At 37.5% G+C, this 26,527-nt stretch overlaps 1 protein-coding gene across 6 annotated transcripts in view; it reads left to right on the plus strand.

Moving 5' to 3' along the window:
- Slit2 (slit guidance ligand 2) overlaps positions 1-26,527 on the plus strand; it is a 338,233-nt gene that overhangs the window by 241,957 nt on the left and 69,749 nt on the right. For 3 of the 6 annotated variants that reach the window (XM_021210679.2, XM_021210680.2, XM_021210687.2), the window contains 10 exons: positions 242-313; positions 770-841; positions 7,107-7,178; positions 10,739-10,882; positions 10,994-11,157; positions 12,046-12,069; positions 15,710-15,860; positions 20,942-21,016; positions 22,632-22,775; positions 26,121-26,264. In XM_021210679.2, the coding sequence (XP_021066338.1) occupies positions 242-313; positions 770-841; positions 7,107-7,178; positions 10,739-10,882; positions 10,994-11,157; positions 12,046-12,069; positions 15,710-15,860; positions 20,942-21,016; positions 22,632-22,775; positions 26,121-26,264 (1,062 nt within the window). The remainder of the gene's footprint in view (positions 1-241; positions 314-769; positions 842-7,106; positions 7,179-10,738; positions 10,883-10,993; positions 11,158-12,045; positions 12,070-15,709; positions 15,861-20,941; positions 21,017-22,631; positions 22,776-26,120; positions 26,265-26,527) is intronic. The other 3 variants (XM_029545132.1, XM_021210681.2, XM_021210683.2) reach the window with 1 other exon arrangement.

Here is a 26,527-nt window from a genome sequence, read left to right on the forward strand (position 1 = left end):
TGGTTAGTGACTGGGTAGCACTTTTATTTTATAATTACTAATCCCATTTTGTTCCGATCTTACTTCACATTTAAAGGGCAGCACATTTAATTTTAGCCCTAATTTTTAGAGGAAAAGAAGAAAAGATCTCCCATGAAAACCTAACTTCTCTTCCTGACATGATTCTTATGTTTGAATAGAATGTGTCTAGAGTTTTACTTTTCCTTCTAAACAATGTTTTGTTTTGTTTTTTTCATCACAGACGTCTGGAACAGAACTCCATCAGGGTCATCCCTCCAGGAGCCTTCTCACCATACAAAAAGCTTAGACGACTGTGAGTTAACAGGGCCGTGCGAAGATATGTCATTTTCCAAATTACATAGGTCAAGACTATGCAGGAATAATTAAGCATAGACATTGAAGAGATTGACAACTTAATGACAGGCCGATTGCCAGTTGTATAACTGCATTTTAATCTTACTAGTGAAACCTTGTAATTTTTAATGTTCACTGTAATTTAGTTTATTGATTCCCACAAAAAAAAAAAAATGGTCATGACATCGTTGGTATGCTATTCTGTAAAGCTACCGTCCTTACTAATAACTTAAGCAAATGGACAGTAATTGTTTCACAGAATGGGATTCCTCCTTAAGTTTTCCCGATTCTCTGATGTTTCATTTTGAAAGTTGTACATGTGTCTTCATAGACAACATATACAAGTAAATCCTCTTCTCTGGCCAATTTCCATGACATCCTATCTCATTTAACCCAACCTTACTTCTGATTATAGAGACCTGAGCAATAACCAGATCTCTGAACTTGCGCCAGATGCCTTCCAAGGACTGCGATCTCTGAATTCACTGTGAGTAGACAGTTCTCTAGTGGGAATCCAAAATATTCTAAATAACCAATGGTGGATTTCATCATATCACAGGGGCTTGCTGTCTATCATTAACAGTAGTCAGATTTTAGGGTAGAAATTGTGTGTGTGTGTGTGTGTGTGTGTGTGTGTGTGTGGGTGTGTGTGATTTCTTTTTAACTTTGTTATTAAAGGAAGGAAAGCAGTTCCTTTGGGAGATTATTTTTAATCCAGCTGGAATGTCAGGACAAGTTATTTTGTAGTCCTCCAGTCAAATCTAGATTTATGTCTCAGTCTATATCTTCATGTACCTCAGCACAATGTTGGTCCGTTTAGAAGGATAAAGTCCGAGTATTGCTGAGAATAAGTGAGCCCCGGGAGCCAGCCTTTCATCCTCTTTCATTACAGGAGGATTTTCCCTCCGCTGCAGCTCCATAATAAGCACTAGTTATGAAGGTCAAGGAGAGTTTCAGGAGGATAACTATGCAAATTGGAGGCTGGCTAAAATAAGTTATTAAAGGTTAGCATTATTTCAACTTATGAAAAGTTTCCAAAGTGTGTCAAGTAAAATAACCTTTTGTTTTTTAAAAAATGAGAAAGTCTAGCTTACTTACTTTTTAAGAGTTTCTACTGATGTAAATTATTGCCAGCCTCTCAGGTTTCAGAATCAGTCCCTCCCTCCTCTGTCCTATAGTATCTTTCAATGAGTAAGGAAAAATCTGTTTATACAAGTTTCTTTTATACCTCATCTTTTAAGATCTTTCTGCAAATAACCTCGAGTATATATTTAAGTTAATTTGATTGGTACATCTACTGGAGATGAGACAATAGTTTAAACAGTATGTTGTCAGTACCTCTACAGAACTTTAATTACAACAAAAACAACTTGGATTTAATATTTAATTGCCAAAATATAGTCATAGAGATGATGGGACTTGATTTGCGCAAAGATTTTTAGGGCCACCCTTGATATGTACAATATCATTTACTGTTATTAACATTAATATTTATTATATATTATACTACTATATATTAATATAATATAAAATGTATTATTGAGACAGTATCTTTTAGAAATCATACCTTAACTGGGTGGTTTCTTTTTCCCTTGGGAGCAAAAGAGTATGTTTTGTGTTTATTTATTTGTGTATTTATGTATTTATTTATTTATGCTTGTATATGTGCTTTTGTGCGTGAGTAGAGTGGTTGGGAACAAAAGACTATGTTTTGTATTTATTTATTTACTTATTTATTTATGTTTGTATGTGTGCTTTTGTGCGTGAGTAGAGTGGTTGGGAACAAAAGACAACGTTTTGTATTTACTTATTTATTTATGCTTGTGTGTGTGCTTTTGTGCGTGAGTAGAGTGGAGAGAACCTGTAGACTTTCAATCTTCCCTTTCGCCTGTGGGCTGCGTGGATTGAGTTCACACCCACACTTGGGGCGGGTACTTTTACTTGCACAGTCATCTCCCTGCCTTTCACATAGAATTTGGTTTTTCTTGCTGTGACAACAGTACTGGATGGATTACTACTGCTCTCTGCAGTTTGTTTCTTCCTTCAATCTTGTGGGAGGAAATGCGCACACATTCATGTGTGTAAAGAACAGAAAACGTTGGGTATAAGTTTGCATTTCATTTTGTTTACGACCAGGTCTCCTTTTCTTTGCCACTGGACAGTTAAGGCTAGCTGTCCTTTGAGGCTCTGCAGATTCCTGTCTCCTGGCTCTTGTGTCCTTGAAACACACACACATAGCATGGCGACTGCATTTATCCATGCAGCCTTCTCTCTACCCACCTACAGTTCTTTTATATTATCACTTTCTTGTTTTGTCCTAACTCTGAAACACCCTTCCCTAGTTAGGAAATAAGTGCAAAGCTTAGTAATGGAGCACCAAGCTTATCCTTTTAATCGTTTGATGCTTTGTGTTCAAGTCTCATGCCCACCTCTTCCAAGTTCAAGTCCATGTGCCTCAGGTATCCTGTCTCTAAACTAGGGGAGGGCAGTCTCCCCTTGCTGGAACTATAGACGCAGATTACAAAGTGCTAGAGAAAGTAGGTACAGCCAAGGCAGATGCTTGGCCTTCAGCACACCAACCCTCGGCATCATTTTAAATTTATACATTGAGAAGGATCCAAAGGCACTGACTGGAATACAATGTCTAGCTGCTTGACAGCTTGTAGTACTCTTGTAAAAGCATCTAGTTCATCTTCCAGCACCCACGGCAACTGTGGGTACCATCACTCACATGCCTATGCCCCCATTCAGTGTCACTCACTGTTGTGTGCTGCCTTTGTCACCTCGTTCTCAGGTCTGCGGAGGCTCCCACTCAACACTCGACTAATAATTTTGATTTTCCTGAAATCTGTCCTGGGACTGCAGTTGACTCTACTGCCTAGCATTACATATTTCACTCCTGGGCTTTTCAGGACAGTGAGAACTTATTCTCCTCAGTCATCCTTTGCTCTCTTCTTTACTGGGATTTCTCAAAAATCTTTCACCATTAGAATTCTCCAAGTGCACATCATTGTTTTGAATTTACGAGCTTAGCTCTTTGGATGTGTCCTTTAATGATGACTTCATTCCATAGTTAATCCTTTGCAATAGCTATTGTCCATAGTAAATCCTTTGCAATAGGCATCGTACATGTTCCTTTGTTGCTTTTTTTTTTTTTTTTTTTTTTTTCCTGCTGTAGGAACACTCTCTTTTGCCAGCTTACAGCAAGGCAGAATTCAAACTGGCCACTGGCATCTGCTATTGCCCACTGGACCTAAGTCCAAACCCATACTTTTAAAATCGATTTTCATTTATTTTGTTTTAGTGCTCGTAGCACAAACAGGAACTTCCTTGATGTGCCAATGAAAGCCCTCCGTCTGATTAATTGCTAATTGACAGTGCTTCTATGAAGCACACTGGATGTTTCATGAAGAAGAAACCTAGAGACCGTACTCAGTGGGTTATTAGTCATATTTGTGTTTGCCCCAACTTCCTTTCAGAGGAGTTTCTTTATGTCTTCCAGTTTCTCTTTTAAAATCTTTTCCTCTAAAAAAAATCATTGCTACCACTCCATCTTGTTTTCTTTAAGTGTGTGGTCTCTTGTGGTTTCCCCAGGCTCCATGGAGGCCACACATCCAAAAGTATACTAGAGGGGTTCGAGGTTAAGGAAACCAAAAAGAAAGAAAGAAAATGAGAGGACCCAAAGGTTGGGAAAGAAAAAGTGAATTTGGGAGGAGTTGTAGGAGGGAGCAAATGTGACCAAAATACATTGTACGATGTTCTCAAAGGAATCAAAGCATTGCAAGAATTAAAGGGTAGCACAGATTCTAACTAACCTTGCACTTTATATTTTATGATGTGTCTTATTTTTTTTGACAATCATTTGGCCTTTGATAGTTTTGACTGAGGTCTCTGACAATTCTATCTTCACACTGTTGCTGTGTCAGAAAAGTGACTTTATCTGTGACCTCAACTTCCTATAGGTGGAGACAGGAGGGTCCCTGGTGCTAGCAGGACAGCCACACTCCCCAGTGGGCGACATCCTGGAAGTGTGATTCACCCTGTCTCTAAAACACACACACATACACATACACATGCATACACACACACACACACACACACACACACACACACACACACACGGGGGCGCGCGCGCGTGCACACACACACACAAAACACCCCTGGACCCTGCCCTGGAATGGTTATACATGTTGGTAGAGAAATCCAGAAATCCCATTCATAGGGTATTTTAGTATCTGTTAACTGGTAACATTTATAGTTGATAAGCCATTTGCCAATGGCACCTCTCTGATGTTTCTGTGTCACTGCTTGAGTTCCTCCTCTCATTGCTCTTTTTTTCTATTCTGTCTGATACTAACAATATTAATTGAGGAATTTTGATACAGGACCCTTTAAAAACCCAAATGTCTTTTGGAGAAAGAGAATGGTTCTGTGATACAAACATGACCCTACTCCTAACCAAAGATAAACCTAACCTTAGATAGGTCTCTGCCATCTTAAAGCAAAAGCCCCAACTGAACAGATTGTTAAATGATTCGCCTTTTAATTTCTTTTTAAAAGGAGACTCCCACCATTTGAGTGTCTTTGTTGATTTTCAATATCAGTGGATTTGAAAATATAAAATTTTTCAGAATGACGCTTCGGACTGTTCTTTGGATATAAAACCCATTAATTCCAACCATATCCGCTGTATGTTGGCAGGTGATGGACATTTATAACATACTGCTTGAATTTAATTAAAGTGGATACCATTCATACAGTCTAGCAAAAATGCTGGCACATGCAGTAGCACAGTGGCTATTGTTAGATGGTTTAATTTAATTAATTATCGTGAGCTGATGTCATATTAATCTGTCCACTTGTATCCCCTACTGCTTTCTTTTATTCTTGACCTCGAAGCATACATTTACCCTTTATCATTTCTTAATCTCCACTTCACCATCTCTCTAACAATCTAGCCTTTTCTCGTTTGTTCTTTGATATTTTTAAAATCGTTTCCTTTCTAATTGATTTGCTTCTTTAGAGGAAACTCTGTATCTATAGTCTATATAAGTGACCCTTCCCATGTGCTTTAAAGATAAAGCACTGGAATCTGAACAAATGGGCTGTGTCCCAACGCTATGTGGCTCCGTGCTTTTTACTTATTCCTTTAAGTGTTTTCCTCCTGATTTGTAATACATCCCAAATCCCTCTGACATCTTAAAAGGGGAATAGTGTTTCTTTCACTCTAGTAATCTTTCTCTCATTGTGTGCTTGTTCAAGCTGCTGTCAAGCAAAATTCTTATTTAAACTCAAATTTGAAGCTTTTCATTTATGTACCATGGCACTCATCTGTCCTTTTTCCAGAGAATGTGTTTCTACTTGTAACATTATGTTTATTGTAGGAAATTTACTGTGTGTGTGTGTGTGTGTGTGTGTGTGTGTGTGTGTGTATACATTCAAATAACCTCTAAGAGGCAAAACATTTTCTACTTCATTTGTAAATTTATGTGCACATATTTCCAAAGAAAATTTACATGATATTATTAATAAAATGTCCCACATTTCAAATACCTAGACTTATACTATCAGTGCTTCAATGTTGCTAAATATCTTTCAATCTTAAATTTTCAGCCAAATAAATGTACATTTCACAAATTATTATTCTAGTATTTGGGACAGTTATTTGAGTTTAATTTTCTTGTCTTTCAAATTATGCATGGTTAAAATTTTATACGTAAATATGTTATTAGGGGTTATTTTCTTAACCAGACATCCAAAGAGTATCTTGAGCCATATGCTTAAAACTTAAATAAATACACCTGTGATTTTTATATATGTAATCAAATGCCCCTGAGAATATCTTTTAATTCCTACACATTTTTCTTATACTCTAATTTTAGATGCTATAATAGACATTGTTGGGAAACCATTGTTAGCACTTAGAGGTCCTTTCAATTATTTTCATTCAGCTCATTGGTTCTTTACATCACTGTTTTGCCCTGCTCAGAAATATATTCCTTCATTAGCCTCATCTAATTTAACATCATTTCACATGTCAACCGAGTACCAGAAAACCTAACACCTGTGCTAGGCAGCAGATGCGCTGATTTGATTAAGTCAAGGTCCTTTCCCTTAATATTGTCACTTGATGTGCAATCAGAAGTCAGTATCCTGATGGTGCATTCCACTTCACACTTGATGGAGGAGAAATACACAGTTGAAAAGTTTTCAAATCATATGTCTGATCATCATTTTCCCAGATCTTGTATTTCTCATACATACAAATTATACCGCTTCCTTCTTAAGTCCCTGGCTTTATTTGCTTTCCTGTTTATCAGTGTTACGAACCTGATGTCCCTCATTTTATGAACAATAGATGTACTGTGCTCTGATGGCCTGCATGTGTGTGGGGGTGTTGTATGTGGAAAATATTTCAAATTGACAAGTACTATTTTCACAAAGGGTTGAATAAATTGTGAATTATATAGTTTTGTTAATCTATATTTTCTATGTATCTAAAATTATGTACAGTAAACCTATATATTATCTATAATCAGACAATTTTTATTTTATTCAATTTTCACTTGGATGATATATTAAGTGCTTACTAAGCTCCCTAAGCATATGTGTGTGTATGTATGTATGTATGTATGTATGTATGTATGTATGTATGTATGTGTGTATTTATAGTATTTGAACTAACATATATGTATATATATTATATAAACTAATTAGGCATATTTAATTCTCATTTTTATATAATTTCTTAGTGTCCTGTATGGAAATAAAATCACAGAACTCCCAAAAAGTTTATTCGAAGGACTATTTTCCTTGCAGCTACTGTAAGTATTTGATTACTGTGGATCTGTGGAACCTATTATTAATATCTTTCTCTTAATCTTTTAATTGTCTTGAGTCTTTGATCCAAAATGAAACAGTTTAATGACATAAAAATAACAAATGTAGCATTGGTGACCTTGATAATAGCTATTTCTAGGAAGGCACAGCTATGTAGAGCAGCCCAAGAACATTTCTCGCCACAATAAAATGATTGGGTCTGGGCTACCCCATTGTGGAGAGATTCTGCAGTTATATGCACACCATAAAGAATCTGTTCTGATGTTAGTGGTAGCTGAGCTGGAGCTAGAGAAACAGGATACGTTCACCAGCTACTTATCACAGATCTAAGAGCAAGAGTTCCAGACTCCCTTCTGCGAACACAGGCATGGAGTACAATGAAGTGTTCCATCAGGCAATCTCCTGATTACTCTTTATTGACTTGTCTGTGACTCCCTCCATTCTATAAATACCATCCCCCTTAGACTAGAGCTGTCTCCTCATTTGTATTGAAAGAAAAGTTCATTTAATTTAATCTCTGACCATTCTCAAAGTTTGTCAAACAGAGAGAACAGAGGCACACTGTGAGAGTTGAATTTAGTTTGTAGCTTCTATTACATATGGACTCTCATCTGGAAGCATTACATAGGGAGATGTGCATGATATGATACCTTCCCTTGCCTTTCACCAGTCTCTCTTACAATTCTTCAGCTTAGAATGCTGTTTTCACTTCCAATAGTACTCATTCATTGGCATTTATATGATTAAAAACTTATTAGTAACCATATACTCTTCATTAGTATAGCTATCATTCCTTACTTGAGAAACATACTGACACTATAACATCCAAATATTTTTGTGCAAAACCCTTTTCACCATTCTGCAGAACTGTAGTTTGTATCACACCCAGAAACAAATACACAAGTAGACTGATGTTAAAACAAGCAGACAAAAACCTTACTGTGTGCCTCATTCCCCTCCTTTTTGAACTCTATAATCTACTTAAATCTACTTAACTTATAATATACAGACGAGTAAGTGATGGTCCATACTGCTTTTTGTGACATAATAATTATTTAAAGGTTCTAACACTTTGAAATTATCTTATCGATATTGCTTTTAGCTGATAAAAAGATTCTATGTACATCATAGATGCCTTTGCACTTTGTAGATACAGCATGGTGCTATCTTCAAATATTGCCAAATGGTCACCACATTGCTGACATCCTTGTTATCCAAGAATAAGCTCGATGCCCAGGATCCTCAACTATTCTCACCTTCGTTGGTCTTTTTCCCACCAACACTCAAAATGCACCTTTTCATGGTGAGGGAGACACATGTGTGAGGGAAACATAGAGATCTGAGATACCCTTATTTATAAAGCCACTGTTTTTCATAGACTATCTCCCAACTCTCAAGGACCCATTCTTTAGCCTTCCAGAATTAACAAAAAAAAAAAAAAAAAAAAAAGTTATCCTAATCCTTTTACAGATAGCCAGGGACATAAAGAAGTGACAAGTTTTAGCTTTGTTAAAAGAGATAGGAGTAGGCAGAGGTAAGCTAATGAAAACTAAAACCTAAGGAAATGACTGTTGGTGTGTCTTTATTCTTCATATCCTGTTCTTTTAAAATGAGTACCAAGTTCTCAAAGAAACAATAATCAGCATCTTCAGGCCTCCCTCCATTTCCTCATCTTTAATTTTTTTAATTTCCCAAGTCCTTTATTCCACTAACTTATGAATTAAAGAACATTATCCACATTGGTTGTATTGTTGAAAAGGTGGTGAGGTTTATATTTCCTCAACCCTTCTACTTCCAATTCAAACCTCCCATCCCAGATTCAGACCATTCCTCCTGGGATTTTAGGCAATTTTTTTGACGCACTGTAAAGAAGACTCAAACGTCATCCTCTCCTGGGAGAACACAGAGCACAGAAAACAGGACCGTCATACCACAGCCTTACATATTCAGAAAGGATCTAAATATCAAGCAACTTAAATTCAAAATTATGTTAGCTGTAAATACGTTTGTTCTCATTGTCAAATGAGAACACATCTTCATTATATCACATGAGAATTACCCAAAACACATGGCAGGTAATTTTGAGCTATTATGCCCCAAATAACATAACAATGTAGAGACAAAGACTATTGAACAAGTGTTGCAAAGAGTGGCTAAGCTGTGTTTAGAGGTATGTGCTGCTCAACTTAGAACAGGTAATGGAATCATGTGGCACCACATTCTGTGCTTAGGAAGAGCCACAGAGAGGGTAGAGACTGCTTAGGTAGAAATTGTATTCTGGAAAAGATGAATTGCACCAATGGTAAGACACAGTCACCTGGAACTATCCTATTTAACCTACATGAGCGATACCTGCCAGTTTATGATCTGTAAAGCACATTTTCATGATACACTGATGTAATCTAGGGAAACAGTGAGATGGTTGAATAGTGTCTTAGATGGGTAATTGTACTGCAACTAGAGCCTTGAATGTAGTACTGAAACTGTCTTGTCCAGGAAGGTTGTGAGGTAGCCATGTGTCAGCAGATACATGTGAGCATGTAGTATGCACGAGGGGTGTGCGAAATAGGACGGAACAAAATACACAAAAACTCATGACGTCCTGGGTAAAAATGGCAGCCTTTGGAAACATCAAAAACAAAAAAATTTAAATATATATATATATACACACACACACACACACACACACATATATATGTATATGTATATATGATACATGTATGATGCATATACATTTCAGCATTGCTGGACAGAAATATATATATATATATATATATATATATATATATATATATATATATATATACGCACACACACACATATACATAGTCACTTGAAAGAACTGGAGATTAGAAAGTGGAAGAGTAACCCTTGAAATATATGAAGCAGTGTAGGGTGAAAAAAGAGCGTGCTTGTGTTTATCCCAAAAAAGCCACACATCTGGGAGAAAATTCTAAAGAGGATAAGAGAATCTAGTCGTAACAGAAAATAGAAGAGTATGAACTGGAACAGCCACGGGTGAGACTGCAAAGTTCCAATATTAAGCTATAAACCCTTTTGGGGTTTTTCTGAAGAATTTTGGCTGTCTTGACTTTTACTCTAGTGCAAGGTCCTGGGAGGTAGGTCATGATCCCATGTATATTATAATGACCACCCTGGCTACTGTTTTAGAAGGAGACTCAACTTCTCCAAAGTTGCTGGAGATACTAATATTAATTTATTAATGTTATTGCTTGATTTTGACAACAGAAGCTGAGCCTCTTTGTCTATGGCCATATGGTTTTGTTATCCTTTGTAGTCTTGTGATCTGATTTATTAAATCCACTTATGAGTACAACTGGATTTCAGTTCATTTTACCATGTGACATTTGCTTTTTCATGTGAACCCTCAGTCTCCCAGCCATAGTGCCTACATCATTATTAAATTTATAAAGTTAGTACTGGGATGAAATGCATTTCTCTTGAGTTTTCTACTGGAGGGCTATATTACAAGTGAACTTAATGAGAGGCCACATTTTAATTTTGTGACTGTTTGATCAAACAGATTATTGAATGCCAACAAGATAAACTGCCTTCGGGTAGATGCTTTTCAGGACCTGCACAACCTGAACCTCCTCTCCTTATACGACAATAAGCTTCAGACGGTTGCCAAGGGCACCTTCTCGGCCCTCAGAGCCATCCAAACTATGTATGTATGCAAAATGTGGACAGGGTAGAATGGCGGTTACTTTCACTGTGAATGTGCGAGCCGAGTCCCATGCAAGTAGTGTATAAAACTCTTCTGCTGTGTTTCTGAAAGGCATTTGGCCCAGAATCCTTTCATTTGCGACTGCCATCTCAAGTGGCTAGCGGATTATCTCCACACCAACCCAATTGAGACCAGCGGTGCCCGTTGCACCAGCCCCCGCCGCCTGGCGAACAAAAGAATTGGACAGATCAAAAGCAAGAAATTCCGTTGTTCAGGTAATTTCTCACTTCATGAGACATTTCCCTTAGGAATGAAAGCTACGGTTACATGAAAATTAGCAGCAGCAGCTGCATTCAGCTGATTACCAAACATTGTACAGTCTCAGTTTTTTCCTCCTGTCTGGGAAAGAGAAAAGCAGAAGAAATAGAGACACAACGCAAATAGTGTGTCTACTAAAATGATTATCAGTCAAGTGAAAGGGATCCCTGGATCCTTCATATTATGGTTATAGGATTCAGATGTAACCAGGATTTTTTTTTTTTGATAACATGAAACACTGCTCAAGTGGTATTACTCCTGTTTGTTGTACTGTGATCTATTGACCAATGCTAAATAGTTGGATTTGCTTTTACTTATTTCCAAACTGAAATAAGACTGATTGCATGTGTTTTTTCAACCTGAGATGTTCAGAGTAGGAGGCCCAAGGTGTCTCATCTCTTTCTAAAATATCCCATGGAGACACATTTTTATGACTATCCGTTCTGATCAGAGGAATAGTGTATTTATCCAACCAAAGCAGCAGGCAGCTGCTACGTGGGAAACATACTCTGCCTGATATATTGGCCTAGTGTCCTATGTGTTCTGTCAGGAGGAAACATTGACTCTCATTTGGGGAGTGTGCTACCTAACTCTTCTGGCACATTTCTTATTGTGCAGTCAATATATACTAAACGTCTAGTATAAACATGTATTTGTTATTGTCCACGTTTATAATGAGTTTGCCACTCACTGTTTGCTGTTTATTTCTATGAATATACATTGTCACTAAGTTACCAGTAGTAACTTTAGTCCATTCTTAATCTAAGATAACTCATATCTCTGCTTGCTGACATTCAGGTACATCTTCTATTTCTCTCTCTCTCTCTCTCTCTTTTTTTATTTAGCTAAAGAACAGTATTTCATTCCAGGTAGGTTTTGCTCGGTGGTAGGACTAACTGCAGACACCTTTTCCTCGACTTATATAGCTTCTAAACATCGATGTGCATGCTTTGGGGAGTACGGTGAACACTTCATAGGTAGTGACTCACGCATAGATCACTTAGAGCTGTACCCTGAAAGCCCCACCTCTGCATGCAGCTTCTGATGCTGATCCTCTCTATTTTAAAAACAAAAACAAAAACAAAAAAAAAAAACAAAACAAAACAAAACAAAAAACCACCTTCTTTCCTCTCCCTTCTCCTTTGCACATTATCTGCAGTTTCTCATGGTAGCAAAACTGTTTGAACCTATTATGGCTTTCTACTTAAATCATATGCTTTTCTCTCTTCGTTGAATATCTAATCCTTGAGGCTGTTTTTAAAATATAGCTTACTAGGCTAATTTTAAAGACAGCAGCCCCCCTGTTGTCAAAGAGCTAGTTCTAGATAAAATCAGGTATAAATGTGCAAAACTGCATTTTTAACAACAACAACAACAACAAAAACCCATATCTTTAAAGCTTCTTCATTTAAAAAGGAACACTTTTGCTTACTTTTGTTTTTGTTTTTTGTTTTTTTCTTAACAAAAGACAGCTGTTTCATACTGATTTAGCTGCACTTGTGGGCTTTTTTTTTTTTATTAATTTATTCCCAATTGTATATTTTTGTCTGTCTGGAATCAGATTATTATGCTACAAACAGGAAATTTAATGTATCTTGAAGTCGTTAACAGCTGCACCAATGGGCACCACTGGGCACCAATGGGCACCAATGCCTTGAGAAATCTAAGCAGAAGGAGTCCCTGTTTCTAAAGATGCAATTGTAATGTTTCATCCCTTTCCATCCAACACCTTCAAACTGATGAGTCTAGAGCTAGCTCTTTAAAATATGTCCCTTACCCACTTTGTTCTTGTGTAAATGCCTCTTGACTTGTTCGCTTTAATATACTGTATCCTTTAGTATACAAAGTATATAATTTAATATACTATAATTGTGTACTCTAGTGAAAAGACTCCATTTGCTGTAATATACTATAATTATATAATTTAGAATGTACTATACACATACACACACATATACATATTTATATGTGTATAGTATTTATTGGTCCTGATTTATATGACTTATACTTATATACATATGATATTGATTGGTCTCAATTTTAAGGATGTATTTATTACTTATTCTTATCATTTAATTGATTATATATAATAGATTTAAGTATATTGCTCATTTTAAATTTTAATGCTCAACTAATAATCTACATATTATGTCTGTACTGTATACGCAGTAATGTGTTGAAAAGAGCAATTAATTGGTCTTTTAGCTTTGTTATTTTTAGCCAGTTATGTGCAAAGTTACTTACTAATTATGGCTTAGCTGAAAATGAAGATACACTCTGAAAACCAGACTATGCCTAGACTAGCATACAAATATGATTTAAATTCCAGAATTGTGGCAATTCATCTAGTCACTGCCAAATTATTCAATTCAGTTTCTTAATAATTTAAATACCACAATCACAGTAAAACTCAATGCAGTACAAATGTTGTGCTAGTTGTTATGTTTTCTGCCCTTGCTGGAAGATAGAAGCCCAGAGAGGCTTTAAAAAATAACTTCTACATCAAAGAGAATGTCTTAAATTTCAATTGTTGATAATTAAGTTCACATTTTAGACTTACTTGTAGGCTCCGTGGCACATTGATTGCTTGTTGCTCACTTTGCTCTTATCCACATCAGCTACTAATTACAGTTTGTGTCTACCTAACACATGGTGTTAAAGTAAGCATTGCTGATCACTGTGATAGTAATTATACATTTTTAAATGCATTCAATGAACCCATTATCAATTATCAGAATAATGTTAGCTTTCTTGTGGCTCAAGCTTTGAAGTCTGAAAAGAAACACATTCTTCAATTAGTAGGGTGACTCTCGTTGATGTATTGGAATGTAACCTTTTATATTTGTTAAATTTGGCATTTCAATTTTTTGTTGAGGTTATGATTATGTTCCCATCAAGTGATATGCTTTAAAACTTGGGAGTCATTTAGTAGCCTATGACATACCCCCTAATTATCATCTATCTACTGTCCTTGTAAATTTCCATTATCAGCTTTTCATTCATTTTATATGTGTTTGCATCTATTGCTATTTTGCATGGCACAATAGAAAACCTGTCTCACAGACAGCTCATCCATTAAAGGAAGCCATAGTCTTTTATTTGTATTGCACATCTTTTAGGTCATTACATTGCCTATAGGCCATTATACTTCAAAGGTGAAATGATATTGCAATGAGTGACAAACGCATCACACAATGCTATCTAATGTCTGTCATGGTAAAGAAACAAAGAAGAGAACATAATTTGGTGGGTGCGTGCGTGTGTGTGTGTGTGTGTGTGTGCACGCGCGTGTTTGTATATGTCTTTATACCTTAACTGGGATGATTCTGCCTTTCTTTCCTCTTCGGTGATTTTTCTTTTTCAGGAGTTCACCATTTGGCCTGTAAGTAAAAGTGTCTCATCTGAAATGTAACCTACCCTCTTTTCAGTCCCCTATGTACCTTCTTCTAGTCCTGATGTTTTGCACCTATTTTCCATGAAGAAACCACAGATCTCTTGAGCTTCTCTGTTGTCCTTGTAGCTTACCTTCAACTTCTTCCTGGATGTTCTTCCCGAAAGCTGTGGTCCCCACGCTGCAGTTCTGAGGAACACGGGAGGCGCCTTTCCATCTAGCCCCTTCTTTGTGTTTCCAGGCACCTTCGGTAGTTATGCTCTCGCTATGATCATACACAATCTGCGGGAAGAATGCATGTCATGTAACAGTAGGATGCTTCCAGAGCGTCCGTAGCTTCTCTCCTCCCTTCGTCTTTCCTCTCGGTCTTCCCTCTGGCCTAGTGGTTGGTGTAGTGATAATGGAGCGAGATTTTCTGTTGTGCTTGATCTAACCATGTGCTTGCGAGGTATGAGAAAAACATGGTTCCGTCAAGCACCATGGAACGTCACGCAGCTTTCTACAGCATGGCAAGCTGCTGAGGCTCGAGGCAGGTCTTACTTATCTTTTTTGTATTATTATTATTATTATTATTATTATTATTATAGACTCAAAATGAAAAAAAAGGGCTTTGGGGGCGTTTCTGAAGATTATGTGAGAGGGGGAGAATAATAAACGTCCATAGGAAAAAATTTAAAACCTAAGTATATCAATTATCCTTGAAAAGCCCTACTTTACAGTAATATACAGGAGTACGTTTATTACAAGATGTGTTTTCAATTTTTGACTCAGAAAAAAATTAAACTTTTTTTTTTTTTTTTAACAATTCATACCCATTGTGTGATTATCTGTGAAATAAGACTACTAGCATGGCTCAGAATCGGATCAGCAGAAAGTACAGCTGTGAAAAGCTCACCGTTATGAATGTTTTCCTGTCATGTGCATCTGGTCACTTTTTTTTTTCCAGAAAGTTCCAAGCCTTTCTTTTAACCCTCACCTGATATCCATTGACCAAAACTCCCTAAGTTGTCTCCCTGCTGCATAATCTATAGCTCTCCTACTATTTTTCTTCCCATTATATTAATGACTTTTCTAACATTCAGACTCAGTATCTTATGTTTGGCTTGAATCCTCAATAGGTACAGAAGATTATCGATCAAAATTAAGTGGAGACTGCTTTGCAGACTTGGCTTGTCCTGAGAAGTGTCGCTGCGAAGGGACCACAGTAGACTGCTCCAATCAAAGACTCAACAAAATCCCAGATCATATTCCCCAGTATACAGCAGAGCTGTAAGTTAATCTGGCCACAAAATCCTGGTGTGGAGGGAGCAAGGGACAGAGAGAAAGCTGCACGGAAGCATTGCAATTTTTGTCATGACATTTTAATTCTTAATAATTGAATTAACTAATTTACATACGTTAAATTGAAAGCACCTCTCCTCTGTCAAACAATATGTCCAGTGCCATCTTAGTTCACGTTTTTTTACGTGAACAAAATTTTTAAGGTGAACCTTGCTTTTTTAAAAGCATCAAGTAAGCCATCAAATTAGCTTTCAAAATTCCGTCGTCGTTTAGTAATGTGAATGATAACAGATATGTCTGATTATCAATGGATATTCATTATGGAAAAAATAATTTGTAAGCATCTCGTAATTTTTGCAAGGCGTGTAACCCCTAAAAGAGCCAAACAAAATAATCTGAAAGAGTCAGCAAGTCTATCAGGGAGTGTTTGGCGGTTATTTGACTACTTCTCTGGTTCAAATGAAGAGACTCTGTGACTGTCATTTGTTGAAGGGCAAACAATATTTGTTTGCCTGGTTATTAGTTTGTAACCAGAGAATAGAAGATTAGAGTAAGCTGAAAATTTGGATCCGATCAAGTTTATATTTAAAAATTTAGCATAGGATTCACAGTATGAAAAAATAATTATGCTTTTGGAATTATTTGTAGATTCTCTGCTCATGTGCAGTTCGCCTTTCCTGGCTATAAAAGGGAGACGTATAATGTTAGTTTTTTAAGATCCATGAAAACACAAGTGAAATCTAATCATTTCATGAATATCTTAGTGATGCTTATTTATGGTGCCATCTGGTATTTGTCATTTATTGCTTTGCAAAGTCGCTTGTCTCTGTGTGTATGCATAATCCTTCTGTCTTCAACGAGATTATAGCCTCTCTATGACAGGCACTGTGTATTATCATTTCTGTCCCACTGTGTCTATACACATGCCTGTTACTTAATGAATTTAAAGCAATTTGAATAATTAGAAATAATGTCTTTCACAGGGTTGACAGAAACTAATTTCTTTGTGGTTCTGGTGATTTTTTTTTTTAACATACACTAAATCATATTTACTAGATGAAGAATTTTAGAAATTCAAAGAACATATACCAAGCTCCCTAAACCACATTCTGTGTGGGCTATGTGTGTACTTTTATTTATTTCTGATAATGCTATACTCAAGTGATTTTATATTGAGCATGAAAATGAGTTAAATAAGTTTAAAGTTTAAATGGGTTAATTACGTTTCAAGATTTCTATTAGAACCTAGTTTCTAATGTAAGATTCAGCAAAAATTATAGTTTCAATACCTTTGAAATTATGCATATAAAATAGGCACAAAAATACTTAAGAGAAAAATGTTTGCAAGCCATGCACTCAGTAAGAAATTTGGATTCATAACTTTCACTAGTCATTTACTAGCAGTAGATTGATAGTCAGAATATATAAAACTGTCATAACATTCAACAATATAAAGGTTATATTGCCTAATGAAATTTTCAAAATATCCATATGAACTTTTTTTTCTTAATGAAGACATGGTTGGCCAGTAAGCATATGTAAATATTATTTAATTAGTCATTAGAAAATGCTAAGCTATGTTTTCCCTGCTGTGATTAAAATACCAGAACCAGAAGCAACTTTTAGAATAAAGGGTATAATTTGGTGCATGGTTACAGAAGGGGAGTCCACAGGCACAGAGAAAAAATGGAACTGTCTTGTCGCCTTTCATAAGCAAACAGGAAACAGAGATAGCAACAAAGTGAAAGGCTTTAAACTCTCAAAGCTTACGGCACATTTCCTCTAGCAAGGCCATGACACTTAAAATTTCCATAACTTTCCCAACTAGTGCCAACCACGGGGGTCCGAGTGTTCTAATACATGAGCGAACCTGTAGAGAATCTTTCTCATTCAAACCATTACGTTACTCTTACTGGTCCTCATAGGCTCATTGCCATCCCATGATTCAAAATATGTTTGATCCAATCTCAAAAGCACCCGTGGTCTTTAACAGTCTCAAAAGAGCTCAAACCTCCTAAGTCTCTTCTAAGACACAAAGTAATACTTGTCCCCAGTAAATTAAGGAAGGAAGGAAGGAAGGAAGGAAGGAAGGAAGGAAGGAAGGAAGGAAGGAAGGAAGGGCAGAAAGAGATTGCAGCTAACATACAATGGCACATATTATACATTTCCATTCAAAAAGGAGGAATGGGGAAATACTGAGGAAAGATTGGACGAAAGCAAGATGAAAACCCAACAGGGCAAACATCAATGGCTGCACTTCCATGTCTCACATCCAAGGCTTCAGATTCAAAGTACTGAGATGACACCCCTCTTTTAGATGACACTCACCCTTTCAGATTTGCTGCCTGTGTTATACTTTTCTATCTTGTAGCTGATTCCTCTGCCTGCTTGTAACTCACCACCTGTTTGACACCACAGGCCTAATCACTTCCTTGGTTCCAGAGGAAGAACTCACAATTCCCTCAGTCTTATATCTTTCATGTCTCCAAAATCACTACTGAGTTGATAACAATGTCAAAGTTAGCTGACAGCTTGGTATGGATTTGCATACCTTTAGGATCAGCATCTTTTGTATGCTGTTTTTGCGGGGGGGGGGGGGGCACTCCTCAGGATGTTCTTTCACTTCACATGTTGAAGATTTAGCTGGATGGGGTCTTGCCCTCGGAACAACTCACCTCCTCCGGTGGAGAGTGAGAAGCTTTTCATTAGTGACATTAAGCTCCTTAACAATTACATCTTACTTTATAGCCTATGCTTGGGGACACTCCTAAGGCTTTAGTGTTGTTTGTCTCTCCAGGCTGCACATTTTATATCTCTTTGTGCATCGCTTGCTCTATAGGATGGTAGATCTGCATAACAGTAATCAGTAATAACTACTCCAGCGACTCAGCGTCAGGTGGCCTTGAGATCATTCTATCAAAGAAATTAATTTTTCAAAAGCAAATAAATTGCTTTTTAATTTTGCTGTGGGCAAGCTCTAAGGACATGTTGAGAATGATGCCAGGTTCTTTACCAAAATATCTTATGAATGAATGTTCTCTAGCTCGGTTACTGATAGAGTTTTCTTACCTTCTGAAAACTAAGGATTTGGGCCTACAGTATATGCATTATATGTCAGGATTGTACTCTTTCAGATTCTTCCTAGAATGGTTAAGTTCTGCTTATAGCAGTCAACTATTTTTCTATTCCAGAGTTCCAAAGTCTTCCAAATCCCTCTCTCTAACAAAACAAAACAAAAAATAATACAAACAAACAAAACCCCTGCCAGTTTCTTTATAGCACAACCTGTCAGTACAAAAGTCCTTATCAATTAATTTTCTGCTACTATGTTGATTCCTCTCCGTGCTTCCAAGTTTATAACCCTTTGTGTACCACTTACACAAAGTGTGAACACCACGACCAAACGCAACACATAATAGAAAGAGGCCATTTTGACTTAGGGTTCCTGAACCCAAGTCCTCCATGCAACAGTAAGCATGACAGCAGGTGACAGGGCGAAGCCATGGTTGACAAAGTGCATTGCTTAGGCGCACACAAACTGTGGTGAGACAGTAAACATTTTAAAGCCTGCGCTCAGTCATATCCTCCCCACACCTGACTGAACCTCCTCAAACAGCAGCATCAACTGGAGAATATTTGAATACATGAACCTATGGGAGAACTTTCTCACTACCACCACTTTGAAAGTCAGGGGTGGGGGTGGGGATGACAACAATACGTGGGAAAAATTACACTTTGGTATTTATATGGAAACTAGTATAGCCTCGGGGAAACAGTTTTTTTTTTTTCTTAAAATACTGTGCATAGATCTATCACGTGATCCAAAAAACCCCAACTTCTCTGTATATAGAAGGTATGTGCACAAAACATGCGTACCACATTCAGCACAGCATTTTCTTGGTAGACAAAATGTAGAGTAGCAAAAGTGCCTACTGAATGATGAATGGCTAAGTGAACGTGGGGTGTCCATTCTCTTCCTCAGCAACCAAAAGCAACGAAGTACCAATAACACCATAACCTATGTGAAAATCCAAATGGTCTTAAAGAGGTTGGAGAAGTGGCACAGCATTTAAGAACAGATATCCTACAGCTCCTACAAAGGACCAAGTTCAGTTTCCAACACCCATGCCAGATGGCTCATAACCATCTGTCACTCAGCTTCATGGGATCCAGTATCCTCTTCTGGATGGGCCTTTGGGCACCTACACTAATGTGTATATACCCATAAATAGATACACATGACTATAAATAATTAAAAATAAATAAAACCTTCAGAATATCATATAACATGGCGCAAAAGACATATTGTGTACAGTGCCATTTAAGAGAACTGTCCAAACTAAGAACTCCAAGATAGTGTGTCATGAATGAGGAATGGTGATGGAGAGTTGACTGTGATGATAATAGGCTATTGCCAATGGTTGGTATTGATTTTGGAGTGCTTTGGGAGTGTTGAAAAATATATTGAGTTAGTAAAAATGGGTGTGCTGGGTTTTGTTGGTTTTTGTTTGAGACATTTGTTTATGTCTTTGCTTGAAATGGAATGTTTTGTATTGCCCTCATACCTTGGAGTTCACCAAGTAGACCAACCACGCTACTCTCAGATTTGCCGTGGTCCTCCACCTTTGCCTCCTGAGTACTGAGATTGCATGCGTGAATCATTTCACTTGCCTTTCAGTTTTACAAATATACTAAAATTCTATCCATTAGGTACTTTATAGTGTTTGGATTATGTGTAAATCAATCTGTTAATGATGAAGGTACAAACCAGGAACTTATGATGAATGCTAAGTTGACAGTAGTGAAAAAGGCTTAGAAACTTCATTCTAGAGACTCCTCTTTATAAGCTGGCTTTGAATAGTTTTTGCTTTTCTTAATATTTAAATATATTTAAGAATTTCTGATTTTTAAAACCAATAAAATGATAAAATATAAGCATGTTAAAGAAATCTCTTACATTTATGCTATATTTTAAAAATTATTATTAAATAATGTTATAAATCAGGGTAACGAATACGAGCTAACTCCTTACTGTAAGAAAACTTGCTTTCTTTCTTGTGTTTCCTCAGGCGTCTCAATAATAATGAATTCACAGTGTTAGAGGCCACGGGAATATTTAAGAAACTTCCTCAGTTACGTAAAATGTAAGTCATTTGTTAGCTACATGCTAACTTTCTGCAGTATCTTTCTTGTGAATTTTATATTTCTTTCCATTTTATCCAAGTTTCTTTTGAAACAGGAATATCTCTATATAATCAATCTAGGGAAATTTCTATGTGAAGACTACATGGGGCCTGAATCCAGGGTACTGTTAAGAGGCACTTTTCCATGTGTTTACACAATGCCAAGCCAGCCCTTTAGCATCTTTCTCTAAAGCAGACAGCTGGTCTCTAATTCGTCCACAGCAGGAATCCCGCAATCTAAGCACATTGCAATGGCTTCACTGATGGTTTGTAACTTCCTTTACTATTCCCCAAACCATGGTGCCATTTCTCTTTCAGCACATTCATGTCAACTCTTTGACTTTTGCTTCATTAAGCTTTCATTATGAGATAGTCAAAATTAATGATTAGTAAATTGGCCGGTCTGCTCATCTGTGTTACTTCATGTCCACAGCTCATATTTCAGAGTAAGTTCATGAGCTCAGCATTTTCAACAACATTCCATCAGTAGTCCATGTCCTTGAGAAGAGTAAAGGGAGCAGCAGGACAAAAGTCATCTGTGCAAGGATCCATAATGCCCTGCTCACATGAGGAGGAAGCGGGCACATTTTCCCATGGCACTTGTTGCCCTCTCTCACATGTAGAGCTGCCATAGCCACTGACACTGTTTTTTCAATAGAAATATTATTTATTCATTTTAATTAATTTATTTATTTATTCATACCCCAATTACTACCCCAATCCTGGTCCCCTCTTCCAGAGTTTTTCACTCCATGCCCCCTCCCCTACACCTCTGAGAGGGTGCTCCCCCTACCTCCCCCCAGCATTCCCCTTCTCTGTGGCATTAAGTCTCTACAGAGCACTGACACTGTTTTAGCACAGATCTAACCTGTGCCTGCATCCTTCACATCTTCGTTAGGCTACCTTGAAAACATCTTCTAACTTCTTGTCATCCTTTATGCCAGTAATTGCACTGCCTCTTTAGTGATCATATGTTCAACGTACTGGATGTTTACTGAGCATTTATTATGAGCAGTGCTTTATAATCATTAAAAAAAAAAAAAACACCAAACAGAAAAATGAGATTGCTCCACTGGTAAAGTGTCTGTGTCATTAGCACAAAGACATGGGTTTGATCCTCACAGAAGAAAATTCAAGTACGGTAGTCAGATATCCAAGAGTTGGGGAGATACAGAAAAGTTAATGACTGGGGCCTGCTGCTAAGCCAGAACAGCCTACAGGGCCACATACAAGCTTTATGTAACCAAATAACCAGCCTCAACAATTTTAGACTCCTGGTGATCATCGCAGTTCATTTTGACCAGAATGTGGCTCATATTTCTCTTCCGTGGTTCTTCTCTCTTAGTGTTAAGTATTTCTCTTCCATGGCTCTTCTCTCTTAGCATTACTGTTCTTCTTTCTTGATGGATTAGAAAAATGTCTTGTCTGAGTCTTAGCAACACTGGAAGTGAAAGTCTGAAGTTATGGAAGACTTGTGTGTTTATTCATTAATTTTAACATGACCAGATCCATTTTTGGAGTGCCGTATGTGCGTGGGCAGCCGTTTATGATCTGTGCTTTAACACTCTCTATCTAGCAACTTTAGCAACAATAAGATCACTGATATCGAGGAGGGTGCATTTGAAGGCGCGTCTGGTGTGAATGAAATTCTTCTCACCAGTAACCGTTTGGAAAATGTTCAGCATAAGATGTTCAAAGGATTGGAGAGCCTCAAAACATTGTAAGTATTTCTGGCTCACATCAAAGTGGGTTAAGTTCACTGATCTTTATCATCTGAGGAGATAGGGGATTTCGACTTCCCTTCTAGCTCAGTGGCTCAATATTTCAGACATAACCATTTGAACAGAATGACTGTCTTCATCCAGAGGCGACGTTTAACTGTCCCTGTGATGCTTCAGTAGAAAAGAAGCCATGAAGGGGATCAGCCCTTTATGGTCTACTACTAAGAAAATATGCTAAGGGCTTTGTATGTTTGCTTAGTGATAGGGAGTTTCGAAGGAACGAATTCTCTGTGTCTCCCAAATGGTGTTTATGTCTAGAAGACAAGACTTGGATCAACTGGTAAATGCAGCAGTTTGTGTTGTTTAAATTATCTCAGTGCATCTTTATAGTAATGTTTACCAAAAGTAATGACTCTTAAACCAAAGAGAGAAAAACCAAATTCTAGAACTGTTGAATTAGCATATAAAAGAATCTATTAGCAGTCAAGAAGCAGCCCTTGACAGGGCAGTAAACATAGGCTCAAGCAATGGCATCTCCCCTAACCGTGAGAACTGTGGGTAATGGAAATGTGGGAAGTCCCTGATCTTTATGAGAGGAAGAGAGAGAAACGGATTTCTCTAGCTGGTTTTGTTGATAGCATCCCTAATTTAGGTCTGGCAAAAACAAACAAACAAACAAACAAACAACAAAAACAACCTCTATACATTAGAATAGATATGTGCTTCAGTATTGTCTAACCAGCCTGGAACCTAACAATCCAGCAAGGTCACTTGTCAATTGCAGACTTCTCTCAGAGACTAGTTTTGAATCACTCTAAAATGTTACGCAAACAGTTTCTGAGCATGTCTGTGGGGGATGTATTGAAAATGTATTGAAGGAAAACTAAGAAAATACGCCTGCTTCTTCAGTTCCTTTAGCTGTATCAGATTACTCAACAAATGAGAGCACTTCCCTTCTTCCACAGATGTAGAGGGTCTATTCATTGGTAATAGAAGTGCTGTGGAGAAGGTAAGGGGCGCCAGTTAGGACTTTATCCGTAGCAGCCCATCTGTGCTGCCACAGCACGATACCACAGACCGAATACTGCACACGATCTCTCATGTTTCTGGATGTAGACGTTCACCATGAAATTCAGTTTGTTTTTCAGCCCATCTTCTAAGTTACAGGCTTTGTTCTTGGCTAGTTTACTGCTGTAAATGCACATGACCTTCAGTCTGAATTCTTATGTAGAGAAAAGCAGAGAAAGTGAGATGTATGCGGTCTCCAGGGTGTCTTTCTCTTTATATAAAAGTTTATAAAACTATATAGGCTCTCTCCAACGGCAGTCGAATTAGGTGATAAGAGCTTCAAGGTGTGAATTAAGGGAGTCATAATTCAGTCTGTAGTACCACCCTGGACAGCATATCAAAGTATTTATTTTGAGTAGACACAAACACAGGATACTGCCTAAAGTTCTCTGAAATCAGATTTCTCCATTTTCTCTGTACCAATGCATTTCTCCTGTTTATGCTGTAATACCTGAAAAACAAACAAACAAAAAAAAAAAAACAAAAAACACTCACAGTCTGTCTCCTCAGTGCAGTTGTTCCAAGAAGAATAGAGCAGTTGATAGTCAAACTTGTGGTTTCCAACTACTAGAGTAGATGTTTCTGAATCTATCCTTCTACATGGTCTCTGAGGTTCTGTATTCTGAACATTTGAATTCCTCAGCAATAATACGATAGTTAGCAATACTTGTGCATATTTCAGCAAGTTATGAAATGTCCTGAGACATCAGGCAACGTTGGCTCTATGCATCTGCTAGAATTTTTTTCAAGAGAGGAGTTTTTTCCAATTCTCTCCAGGGTCTCAGAACTCCAGTAAGATAAAGCCTACTTACCTCTGTTATTCGTGACAAAGGAAATTGCTGATAAGGACATGTGCATTTGTTTCTGACTATCCGGTGATGCCTGGATAGGAGGGCACCATCTTTCTTCTTATCTCTGGCTAAGCAGAGATAGAATATTTTTATTTTTTGTTTATTACTGAACATATTGTTTTAAAGCAACAGCATTTTCATCATCTGTCTTAGAGTTTGTTTGCTGTGATATCATTCCATGACCAAAACCAAGCAAACAAAAATATTGGGAGGGAAAAGATTTACTTCCTCATATACTTTGAGGTCATGGTTCGTCATCTAAGGGAACTGTATAAGTGTGTGCATGAACTCAAGGCAGATGTCTGGAAGCAGGAACGGATGCATGGGTCCTAAATGAGTGCAGATTGCTTGGCTTGCTTTTCATGAACTGTTCACTCTACCAATCCATGGGTGGTGCATGCTCACAGATCCCTCCCATACCAATGACCAATCAAAAAGAATGTAAAATAGGCTTGCCCACAGACCAATATTCTAGGGTCATATTCTCAACTGAGGTATTCTTTTTCCTAATGACTATAGCTGTGTCAAGTTGACATAAAACCAGCCAGTACAATGCTTCTCTTTTTATATTTGCCTCCTTCTTTTGGTGGCATGATTACCCTGAGTGTGGAAAGATCGATAAATTAATTTTTCATGAGTTCTGAATAATATGTAATGCAACTACAATTTGTAAATGAGGGTTTCTTCCTTCTTGAAAACCACCAGATAAACAGCTCCGAGAGGAAGGAACTGGGAACTAAGCCAGTGCTTTAGCAGTGAGGAAATGACAACACTGTTAATCCTGTTAATGACAATGTCAAAAGTAGAGTTTATTCAAGGCCAATCTATTTAACCTTTGTTGTATATTGCATTTATTTCTTTGGGGAGTTCTGAACTTGAAACTATGGACAGATTTTTTTCATAAATAAAACAATTGGATACAGGCTTGGTGGATGCTCAGTCACGCTTGACTCCCTCTGTTCTTGTCAGACAGTGAGTCACTAAGTCCCTGAGATGCCCTCAGTTCTCCTCCGTCTGCATTGCCTATTGATTCTTCCCTCCCTCCTTCTCTTCCATCTCAAATGTCATACTCTTCTGAATACACAAATTGCTGGGCTCCAAGGACTCTGAGTAGGTGACTTAGGACATGATGCAATCAGGCAAACATAATTATACCATCAAAAAAAAAAAAAAATGTTCCCCTCATCAGGGGACTGCAAATCCACATGGTGACATGCCTTCTACGGCTTAATAAAGGTGCTGGTGATTCTATGCATTCTACTCTGCCAGGATGGCTTCCAGAATATAGCCATCCCTAGGGGGGAAAGACATTCAAACTAGGAACAAATGCTACGTATTTGATAAAGGCATGATTTTGATTCTCAGAGAGGCAAAATCGAATGTCTGATATTTCATCTTCAAACAATGTCTTTTTCCTTCCTTTAGGATGCTGAGAAGTAATCGAATAAACTGCGTTGGGAACGACAGTTTCATAGGACTCGGCTCTGTGCGTCTGCTCTCTTTATATGACAATCAAATTACCACAGTTGCACCAGGAGCATTTGATACTCTCCATTCATTATCCACTCTGTAAGCAGAAAAGCATTCCCTTCATCCAGTGGTTCTCAATCTTCCTCGTGCTGTGCCATAGTTATACTGTTCTTCATGTTGTAGTGACTCCCAAGCATAAAATTATGTTTGAGGCTACTCCACAATGTAATTTTGCTACTGTTGTGGATCAGAATGTAAATATTTATGTTTATGTAAATATTATGTTAATACCATAAATATTATGGTACTAGATGACCCCTGTGGAAGGGTCCTTGAACCCCTAAAAGGGGATATGATCCACA

This window comes from Mus pahari, chromosome 13 (genome assembly GCF_900095145.1).
Source record: "Mus pahari chromosome 13, PAHARI_EIJ_v1.1, whole genome shotgun sequence".
NCBI classification, from domain to species: domain Eukaryota; kingdom Metazoa; phylum Chordata; class Mammalia; order Rodentia; family Muridae; genus Mus; species Mus pahari.